Genomic DNA, 11,274 nt, shown 5'->3' on the forward strand with positions numbered 1-11,274 from the left:
GTGTTTCCGAAACAGTCCCTAAAACATCCCTATATCTAAACCTAAATATCAGAGCGCCAGGTCCTCTCCAGCTCTCCAGCCAGCTGCGAAATTGCTTCTGGGCTAAGGGGAAAAAGAGAAAGGGTGTAGTGGGGACCCGCTCACGGTGACCACCGTACATTATGTAAGGAAAGCGTTGGCTGCCTGAGGGACCGAGGCTGACATTGAAACATTCCAGGGGGACGAGGGTAGCTGTCCCGGAGTCGCCAGGAACAGCAAAGGCAGTTCTAAGAAACCGAGAGATGAAGGTGGCCGAGATAAAAAGAAAACACTTCGGGTATAAGAAAAAAAAGCCGCAGGACCCAGAATATTAGCAAACGGCAGGACACGTGTGACGAAACGACAGCCTTCCAACTTTTGCACCAGAACAAGTGGACTTGCCTTTTGGGGCATTAAAAACAGTATTAGCAAAGCCAAAAGCTGATGGATGGGGTTCAGTGGTTTGTTGGCAATATCTAAATAGTTCTGTGCAGAAGCGCAAACTCTCCGCAGTTATTTAGAAAAGTCGGGACTTAAACCAAGCTAGAATGCTCTCCCCGTGCGTCTCCACTTTCTCCTATCGGAAAAGGAGCTGCTCGCGCGACACTGCCCCTTTAAGACCTGCTCGCTCTCGGGCTCTACAAAAGGGAGTGACCTCTGGGCTTTGACAGCTCCCCTAATAACTACCACCGCGTAGGCCCCGCCCACCTGGCGACCAGCCGCAACGATTGGCCAGCGGGCCGGTATCCCGTGCTCTGATTGGCCCACCGCTTCCCCTGAGCGAACCTTTAGAACTCTGAGACAGACAATATTCTGTTACATTGTAGCAAAATGGCGACTGTCATTCACAACCCCCTGAAAGCGTAAGTAAGACTAAAAAAATGTACATATTCCGCGTGGTTTCAATATGAAAAAAAAGGCGCCTTCTCGGTGCCGAACGCTGCCAAGGCACAGCGCTTGCAGGAGCCTCCAGACGCGGCGGGGCTCCTCTCTTTTCTTTCAGCTCTTACTTCTTCATCTTTTTTTCACCCCCCCGACGCGCAGAAATGTCAGAAGATGCAATTAACAAGAAGAAAATTGTTACAATTGTGTTTTGCTTAATTGGTGGACTGAGCGAGAGAGGGGTGGATATGCAAGAGAGCCCCGCGCCCGCGCGCTCCACAGCTAGGGGGGCTGTGGGCAGCTTCGGGCTGGCAGGTACTCCGGGTCCCTTGCTTTGCGGGGGGGGCTGCCGCGCAGGGGGCGTGCTCCCTGCCGTGGCCGCCTCGGTTGCACTCCGCTGAGCTCGCGTCTGCGGAGCCGGTTGTCCCCGCCCGGCTGCTCGGTCGCCTGGGCGAACGGACCGCGGTGGCTCGAGAGTTCGCCCGGCGCTCTTCGCCTTCCGATCGCTCTCGGGAGTTTGTGCAAACCTTCCGGAGTTGGGACGACCGCGGGGGGAGGCGCGGGTCCCCGGAGCTCGGGGGCCCAGGTGGCTGCCTTTGGTTTTCCTGCGGGGCAGCCCTGGAGCAAGACGGCGCTCCGGGAGATCGCGGGCGGGTGTGCGTGTGTGTTTGTGAGCGAGCTGGTTTAGTAGATTAATGACTCGGGTTAACTTGGGTAGATTCGGAGACCGGGAAGCTGCAGGTCTTATGAATGGTGTTCTCTGGGTGAAAAGGCAAGGCGGGCGGAGAGGCGGCTCCAGCTACTGCCCCAGCGGGCAGCGACTGCTCCGGGCCGGAGCGAGGGGCAGGTGCCTCTGGCTGCCGAGAGACTTTGAGCAGCCGCCCAGATCTGGGGTGGAGGGGGCGGACTGGGCTAGGGCACGCGGGGCCTGTCCCCGGGTTCGACAGCCAATTCCTGCCCGTCTTCCTTCCTCCTCCTTTTCATCCTGGCTTCCTTCCTTCCTTCCAGTCGGTGGAACTGTTAAGCCGCCAAGTCCGCTCCCGATCGCAAAACTGGGGATGGGGGTGGCTTGGGAAAACTAGAGTCTCTCTAAAAGGGTGCTGTTGGCAGTGCTGTAGGCAGAAGGGGGCTCCCTCCGGATTCGTAGCGCGAGGTGAATTCGGGGTCCGAGCGCAGTAGACCAGGACTTCCCCGCTGGGTTCGAAGCGGCCAGCGAAGGGAGGGGATGCCCGGGTGGGGGCGCATCGCGTTGAATTCTCTGGGGTGGAGGAAACTGACCTCAGTTCTTCTAACTCTGTACATACACGTTCATCTCCCCGCACCCCCTCCCACCCCCCCGGCCCTCTCCAGCGCTACCCCCCCTCCCCGCCCCAGGGCTGCTCCTGGAGTTAAAAAACTAGGTTCGCACTGGGGGGCCTCACGAGGGTTCCCAAAGCAAAGCAAAAAAAAATAAAAAAGTGGGAAGAACCGATCGAGTTTGCAGCAGCTCATTTCCCACCAGCAATAAGGAAAAGGGATAGGAACGTCCTAAGTCTCCGAGTTTTAAATATATATAATTAACGCGGCCGTTAAAAGGACGTTGGAAGCTGAGGCTGACCAGACAGGACCTCCGGGTTTCAGTGTTTTTGGAAGCTGGGAAACACTGCTCTTGAACAGTACAGCGTTTCACCCAAGACTGAAAATGTTTTATGGCAGAATAAATGGGCGTAACTTCGCCGCGTCCACGCTCGCTATCGCTCGCGCAGCTACACCGCTGAAGCTGGGAGTTTCTACCAAATGCACAGCTAATTTACAGTTTTCCCATTTCCACCCTAAACCACATAGAACCACACAGCGGGGCTGATGTCACCTGGTAAACTCAACTTAGAGAAATCTATTTCACTTGTAAACCGGGTTTGTTTCCTACTGTAAAAAGCGGCGCCCTTATTACCCCGGAATCCGCTTGCTTACACGCCGGTTCCAGAGTCCCCCCGCCCCGTTTGCTTTATTTGATCCACCCCTCCATTTTTGCTCACTGCAGGGTGAGTGTTTAGGGTAAGGTTAGAGGTAGGAGAAGGTATAGATAAGTGGGAAGAGGGTGGTCAAATTCCGGCTGGTCAGGGAATTAGTTCTGAATAATAGTACTTTGTATAATTAGGAACAGTTGCAATGTGCTGTGTTTGTAATTCTGGGGCTCCACACACAAGCGCACTCTCGCCTACACACTACACCCTTGCCTGCTTTTTCTAGGTGGGTTTTGAGTGGTCATTCATAACTAGCCGCTTCTTTTTGCTTCTCAACCCCTCCCCCTGGGGCATGAGGAGGAGTAAACAATGCCTGGACCAGCCAAGCCTCCAGCGCCTTGGACGCTTTTTAAACTCCTTAACGCCGGAGCACACACCTTGTCATTGGGCGACTGACACCATCTGCTTTTATTTTTAAAATAACTTGTTCAATAAAACATCATATATATGTATATATATATTTATATAGATCATTGGTTTTTAAAAGTTGATCAGGAAACAATACACACGTGAATAAATTATGCATGGGATAAATTAGAACAAAGCGGAGAGCCACCTCGAGCGGAGGGGCTGGATTGTGGAGCTGGGAGGAGGAGGAGCGGGGAGAATGGTTTGGAGAGCTATGTTTTTAGCCTCACGTGTCCCTATTGACAATGAAACGGAGCTGAACGACATTAGCATTTTCTCTATGTGCGTTCTGAGTCTGTCTCCCCCTCCATTAAAAAAAAAAAAAAAAAAAAGCCAATCCCACGGACGCCCCCTACAGAAACTGGTTACACAAAGGTTTCCTCTGGGATTGGGGGATAAAGTGGTGATAGGTAACAGTGCTGGGAAGAAACAAGATCAAGTTTCATGTAACACTCCTGTAGGGCTCTGCTTACTCAGAGTGTGGACCGGTTTGTTTTTTGATTATTATACTAGCTTTGTCCATGGAGATTTTCAATAATTCAACGGATGGCACTATTTGAGTCTCATTGCTTTGGGGTCTTCTTTAGGGCCCCAAGTTCCTGAAGCCACATTTTCTGTCTTTGCTATTTGACCTTCTTTCTGCCTGTTTTTGATCTCCCCTCTACTCCCTTTCTTATACCTCCTTGTACTCTTCTTCACTCTGTTCTCCCCTGAAGCTTCACCCTCCGTTGTTGCCTTTAACATCTTATTACTGCCCAACAGGGTGTTAGAGGCAGAAACTGGAGCTGCTTAGACTCATCAGATCACAAAGGGGAAGCAGCAGGTGGCCCCACCACCAAGCAGTCCTATCTGGACAAATAGAATCGAAAAGGATTGATGGGCATGTATGATGTGTAAATGTGTATTACCCATTTAATTTAGCAGCTACATTGTCTGAGCCAAGGTGTGTGAGAGTCACCCTCATTTTCTATATACACAAACATGGTAAAGGTCATGTAGTGAAGCAAACACGTACAGGTAACATAAATATAGATTTGATATAGCACTATGTATAAATCTGTCACATTATATGTCATATTCTCATTGCTTTCTGCCTACCTAGGAATCTTAATTTTTTAAATATAAATTCTAGTCTTATTTAATATTCTATTTCAGGTAAACTACCTTCCCCTAAATCTGCTATCAGGATTTTAAGCAACTTTCTTTTTATTAAGTTATCAAAACCCTGGTTTGTATGCACTTAAATGGGAATGTCTGCCACCTTCTGCCAGACTTGATTATGCACATATGTATCTATTATTATAACTGCCTGCTCATGAAAAGAATAACTGTTATTATTTAATTATTCTATAAACCAACAGGATTTTATCTCAGATGACTATTTATTTATAAAGAGTGACACCAGTAAACTAATTTGTCATACTTAAACTGCAAACATGCATTAACATAATTGTATTTGAATTTACTTTCCTAAAGAGTTACCCTTCCTTAGAGATATGTGTGTGATCTCTGTTTTGTATTTAAAGGCTCCAACTCTTGGAGATGTAAATATACCTATTTAGTAAAGGTCAAACAGCAGGGTCATGTGTGAAGATGGACCTTGGATCTTCATCTCTTTACACATCTGATGTGGATACAGTTTATTCTAATCTAAAGTGACTCTGTGCATGTGAAAGTTGTTTAATGCTCACCACTTAGAAGCCGGATTCCACTCTTGCTGTGGCATTCCGTTTAGATATCAGAGAGGAAGAGGGTAGAAGGACACATTCCACATTATAATCTCTACTTAGCGCCTTCTGTCAGGGGCCAGGCCACATGGGTAGACACTAAATAGGGAACATTGGGGTTTGGACTTTGTGAACTTCTAGCTTTTTATGAACACACTTCTGGTCCTTTATGAAAAAGGACCTTCGACAGACGTTTTAAGCCAACTGATGCCTAAGAACTACCTTCTCCATTTGTTACTGGTTGCCACTAAAAAAAAGGCCTATGTTCTCAAAGCTTCATTAGTATGTATTATTTTGTCAGTGGTAAGGAGGTCTGGTTTTGATGCGATACCCATGTTGTTGTTGTTGTTGTTATGTGCCGTGGAATCGGTTCCGACTCATAGTGACCCTGTACAGGGTTTCCAAGGCTATAAATCTTTATGGGAGCAGAGAGGCTCATCTTTCTCCCACGGAACAGCTGGTAGTTTCGAACTGCTGACCTTGTGGTTCGCAGCCCCATTCGTAACCACTACACTACCAGAGCTCCTTAGATCAACCCGTTCAGGATATAAATTCTGCCAGAAGCGTTACTGTAGGGCTGTTGTAGTTGTTAATTCTGTCAAGTTGGTTCTGACTCATATTGATCCTGTATAGGGCTTCCTAGGAGTGGCTGGTGGGTTTAAACCACCACCAGCTTTGTGGTTAGCAGTCCAGTGCTTATCCTACAGAGCCGTACCAGTCCAGAGACCACCTGGGAGACATGCAGAAATCTCCATTGGGATGGGAACTGCTGAGACCTATGGTCTGGAATTGAGGACAACTAGACACTAGATGCAGATCTGTTGGAAGAAGTGCAGCCAGAGTGCTCCTTGGAGGCCCGGATGGCCAAACTTCTTCTCTCATACTTAGGGCCAGTCACTGGAGAAGAATATCATGTTTGGTAAGGTCGGAGAAAAACAGGAAGACCCCCCAGTGAGGTGGATTGGCCAAGTGTCAGCATCAATGGGCTTAAGCGTGGCAGCAATTGTGAGGTTGGCCCAGGACCGGGCAGTGTTTCATTCTGTTGTGCATAGGGTCCCTATGAGTTGGTACCGACTCTATGGCACCTAACAACAACAAGATATTTTATCTTTCTCTGATTTTTTTTGGAATCACGCAGGTAGCTGGCATTTGGATATATCTGAGAAAGACCATACTGTCTAAAGCTGTTTCAGAGCCATCTGCTCAGATCAGTGCAAAAATAAAATGCCACAGTCAGCATCCTTCATCTTGAGCAGGTACCAGAAAAAAGAGTGGAAACTGAGGCTGATGTTTTCATTTTCAAAGTGGCGGCCATGCTGACTGTAGCCATACTGGGGGCTGGGTCATTAAAGGGCACCAGAGGCCATACCTGTGTATTACACCAACTCTGCAAAGTAACTTTTGTGATTGTTTAGTGTTTAGAAAGTCACTAGAAAACAGAAATACAGCCAAACGTGGCAAGCTTTTGGCCAAAAAAAAATCCCACGAGCACAGAAATATTTGCCCAGCCATGGTTTTCTAGCAGGGGAGGCTGGGGGCTGGGGGTGGGGGGTGTATGTAAGTATGACCCTAGCTTTAAATAGGCTTTAAATATGTAGATATTTAACTTGGAAAGATAAAGAGTGGCCTGGAGGGGTGGGGTAGGTGGGTGGATAAAACCATTGCACTATGTGGTCTGAAACTCTGAAAAGATTTTTGTTTAACAACAGCAAGAGAGACTGATATTATGATCCATTGCAAGTTTCAAAGTTTTCTTTGGTTGTGTGAGTGACTGGAGAGAGATGAGGTGTTGTGGTGTTTTTGTGATTTGTTTTTCTTATTGGTCCGGTTACTAATGTTTCACAGTCTGTCAAACCATATGGGTGAATGGAGCTAGCATCGTAAAACTGTCACTGAAGGAAGGTTTTTTGAAGCCTGTGATTTGCATCAAGAGTTTTAAAAGCAGTGGTTAGGAGGTGTTGGAGGGGGTGTGGGAAAAGAGGAACAGACTGCGAGAATTTCTAGGTTGTGTGTTTATGAATAGTGGTGGAGGTGGGGATGAGGGAGGAACAAGGGATGAGAGAGAAACCTTGAGGAGGCTAAAGTGTAGGGGTTATGTTTGGAAGCAGGGAGGGGTGAGGGGATTAGGCTCAAAGCTTCTAATAATGGGGCTCAAATAGCCCACGTGGAGTTCTCCACCACCCAGGCCTCAGTCCCCAGTTGAGGGAACAATGATGACACATGTCTAATCCCCCTTTTGCACCCTCTCCTGCTTTTCTCAATCCAGGGACTGTGGTCATCTCAGGTTGCTGTGAAATGAGTGGGTTTTTTGGGTTGTTATTCACCTTGAAAATCTGCTGTTGTATTAACTGCAATTAGAAGCTCTGCCAGGAAGGTTTTTCCCATCCCCCATGTTCAGCTGCCATCGGTGTGGCCCTATCCCCAATTCTACCCCCTTTAAAATGTTCATTTTCTACCAAGGATTAAGTCTTTTGTAGCTTTTGTGACTTCCCAGTAGTGGAGAAGAGAAACTTCTAGAATAGAAGCCTAGAATGCTGAATTCTGGTCCCAGTCTAACTCCCTATGTCAGGTTAGATCCATACCTTCTGCGAACTGCATTTTCCTCATCTGTATGATGAGTGGAGTCCTGGTGTGGCGCTGTAGAATAAGCACTGGACTGCCAAGTCATTTTGAACCTCGTCACTAGGTTGGTGGTTCAAACCCACCAGCTGCTCCTCAGAAACCCTATACAGGGTTGCTATGAGTCGGAACCAACTTGATGGCACTTAATAACAACGACAATATAATGGGAGTGATACCCTTGGACGGTCAATATTTCTTTCAAGTCAAAAACTTTGTGGCTTTTACATTAGAACAAAGAGGACAGGCAAGGGCTAGAGTTTTAATTCTTCCTTTTTATTTTTAAAGTATGGCTCTAAAGGGCACTCTCATGACTGAGAGACTTTGTTCTGGCAGTTTCTTCTTTGTTCCAGTCTTGCCATGTGGTACTCCCATTTGGGGTTCTAACTCAGCAGGAACTTCTTGTCTCTTCTCAGGGCCTAAGGCTGAGAGCCAGGTGATGGTTCATAAAGAATATGGGCTCTCCTCTTGATTTCTGTGTTAGTGAGCTTTTCTTCTCCATAGCGCCCCAGTGAGAGAATGAATGAAAGTGGGAAAAGGCTCTGGAAGACAAATTGGGTCTATTTTGTTGTTTATAAGCAGACAGTTAAAAGTTTTTGGTTGTGAAGAGGACCTAAATTACTGAGAACATCTGTCTTTTTCTTCATTTTCTTCTTTTTTTTAGGTGTGTGGAGGGAGATGGCGTACCAAGTTAAGAATTTTTTTCCATCAGAATTTCACTTATCCACAATTTCCCTCCTCATGACACCCTACTCAGTTACTTGAAAATAAAGTGTTTATGTTTTTCTTCCATGTCTGCTATTGCTGACAACTGACTGTTCAGTGGGCTGAAGTAGGCGGATCTATCCTCGACTTCTCATTGAGTTTCCTCAGGTGTACCCTGATTATTGTTGTTGTTAAGTGCTGTCAAGTTGGTTCTGACCCAGAGTGACCCTGTGTAAAGTTTCCAAAGAGGGGCTGGTGGGCTTGAACTGCTGACCTTGTGGTTCAAACTGACCTTGCAGTCCAGTGCATTATTCTGCCGTGCCACACCAGTACCCTGATTGATTGTTGTTGTTAAGTGCCGTTGAGTCGGTTCCGACCCATAGCGACCCTGTACAGGGTTTCCGAGGGTGTAAATCTTTACGGGAGTAGAAAGCCTCATCTTTCTCCCGCGGAGCGGCTGGTAGTTTCGAACCACTGACCTTAAGGTTCGCAGCCCGATTCGTAACCACTACGCTACCAGAGCTCCTCCCTGATTGATTACTACTGAGGAAATGGAGGTGTCCTGGCAACAGGAAGGGGCTGACCCGCAGCCGGGTGGGTATTAGCAGTGTCTAGATTGGAACTCGCTGCCTCCTCTTCAGTGACCTTCTTCTAGAAAATCCAGGGTTCCTCTGGGCTTAATTATCAGGGTTTCTTAGGTTTAAAACTCCCTCTGCAATTTTCTGCAAGTCTAAAGGAAGAAGAGGGCTTTGCAAAAACGTACCAGCAAATTCACAGAAGCCAGTGAATATATTCTGAGTTTTAAGCAAAATGAGAGAGAAAACAAAATAATCACTCTTGCCTCTAGCAAAAAGAAAGTCATCCCTTCCATTTTTGAGCCCTGGTGGCACAATGGTTAAGTGCTAAACTGCTAACTGAAAGGTCAGGGATTCAAACCCACCAGCCACTCTGTGGGAGAAAAGACCTTTGCCAATCTGTTTTTATTTTATTTTATTTAAGGAGCTCTGGTAGCGTGGTGGTTACGAATCGGGCTGCGAACCTTAAGGTCAGCAGTTTGAAACTACCAGCTGTTCCGCGGGAGAAAGATGAGGCTTTCTGCTCCCGTAAAGATTTACAGCCTTAGAAACCCTGTATAGGCTCCCTATGAGTTGAACAGAGGACTCCGCAGCATGTAACAACAACAACAACATCTGCTTTTGAAAGATTATTGTTGTTGTTAAGTGCCACCGAGTGGATTCCATTCATGTCGGATCTTGAGTTGGGTTTCCAAGAAACCGCTGGTGGGTTAGCAGACCTTGTGGTTAGCAGTCCTACCTAGAAAATCCAACTGGGCAGTTATACTCTGTCACATAAGGTGGCTTCAAAAATTTTCTGGGAAAATTCCATTATCTTTTAAAAAAACTTTTTATTGTAAGTTGAGTGAAGGTTTGTTTACAAAGCAGATCATCAATTTTACATTCAACAAGTCATATACTTCGTTAATGTAATATCACTTCTCCTACACTCTACCTGTGAGGCTTGCCTCCCTTCCTCCTCCTTTCCCATCCCTTCTGAATTTTGTCCTTAGGTAAATGCTACCCTTTGATCTTGAATGGTCGACCATTCTATGGTGTACATACCACTCTGTTATCTTTTTTTTTAACTTTTTTATTGTGAATTGAGTGATAGCTTACATGGGAGAACATCAGTTTTATACTCATCGTTTCATTGCATTGATTACAAGCCCCTCTGTGCATCATCATTCAACAGTATTTGCTTCTATTCCCTCTGGGTTTTTTTGGAGGGGGATGTACACAAAACACTCAGGAAGATATAATAATTTAAACAACCAAAGGACACTCTCTGCAAGCCTGCCTCCTGGCCGCTTGCTTCAGTCTTTCTCTTTCCATGAGTCTAGTTCTTAGCTGCTCCCACTCTCCATGTTCTCATCTCTGTCTCCATCTCTGGTGTCACTGCTTCTCTGGTTAAGGTCCCACATTCTACTCATGCTCTTCTCCCTAGGGTCCTCTGTTCCTGGACTGTAAGATTAACTACTCCCCCCTTTTTGTTACAGAACTTCTACCTTTACAGTTGTGACAATTGTAATTAGTCATGATAGCATATACTCACTGTTGAATTATAAAAATTGTATCCCCATCTGTTTTCACCACACCCATCTAGACAAGATGAAAACTATTCAGTGATGATTCTACCTTGCTCTGCACACTCTGAAACTAAACTTCCTCCTGAAAACTTGTAAGCCAGTCATTTTGTGCCTTTTATGGTCCCCTCATTTTAGGTAGCCAATGTTCCTATCAACCCTATATACAGAAGGGATAGGCTTGATACTTCATGTGAAGACTCCTTCCCTCTCAGTTGGTATTTTGAGTTACTACATCCATAAATATAGGTCAAGTTCATATAATTGTAGCTATTTACCCTTGTTTCCTTTATCAAAAATTGTTTTTTTAATCTTCCTCTAGTCGAGTTCTGATCATCAAGCCATCGAGACGAGGTCAAATGGGTATTATCTGCAAGTCGTCTGGGTGTTCTTGTGCGTCTCCCCTCATTTCATATCAGCTTTACTCTCAGCTTTAGCCCACCATGGCTATGTCCTTGTCCATGGACTCAGGTGTACCCAGGTCTCCCCACACTTTGGACCAACCAGCCCTTCTTCTTCTCTCTCTCATCTCCAGGTCAACAGGAGTCTATGGAACGTGGTTGAACTCAGTCCATTTCTTCATGCTGCCTTTCCCCCACTCCCACTGACCAATAGTAGACCAATGTGGTTGCCAGCAAACTTACACGCCTGCTCATGTGCTCCGTTTGAGTTTCAGTCTTGGAGGGCCCATTATCTTTTTTTTTCTTAAATGTTTTATTGTGAATTATTTGATAGTTTTCATGGGAGAACATTAGTTTTACATTCATTCTAT

The 11,274-nt window shown here is 46.2% G+C and overlaps 1 protein-coding gene across 1 annotated transcript in view; it reads left to right on the plus strand.

Annotated features, from left to right (window-relative positions):
* Positions 1–827: 827 nt before the first annotated feature.
* Positions 828–11,274, plus strand: part of DPF3 (D4, zinc and double PHD fingers, family 3) — a 458,124-nt gene continuing 447,677 nt past the window's right edge. The window contains exon 1 of the mRNA XM_006865560.1: positions 828–881. Within this exon, the coding sequence (XP_006865622.1) occupies positions 850–881 (32 nt within the window). The 5' untranslated portion in view covers positions 828–849. The remainder of the gene's footprint in view (positions 882–11,274) is intronic.

This window comes from Chrysochloris asiatica, unplaced genomic scaffold (assembly GCF_000296735.1).
Source record: "Chrysochloris asiatica unplaced genomic scaffold, ChrAsi1.0 scaffold00079, whole genome shotgun sequence".
NCBI classification, from domain to species: Eukaryota; Metazoa; Chordata; class Mammalia; order Afrosoricida; family Chrysochloridae; genus Chrysochloris; species Chrysochloris asiatica.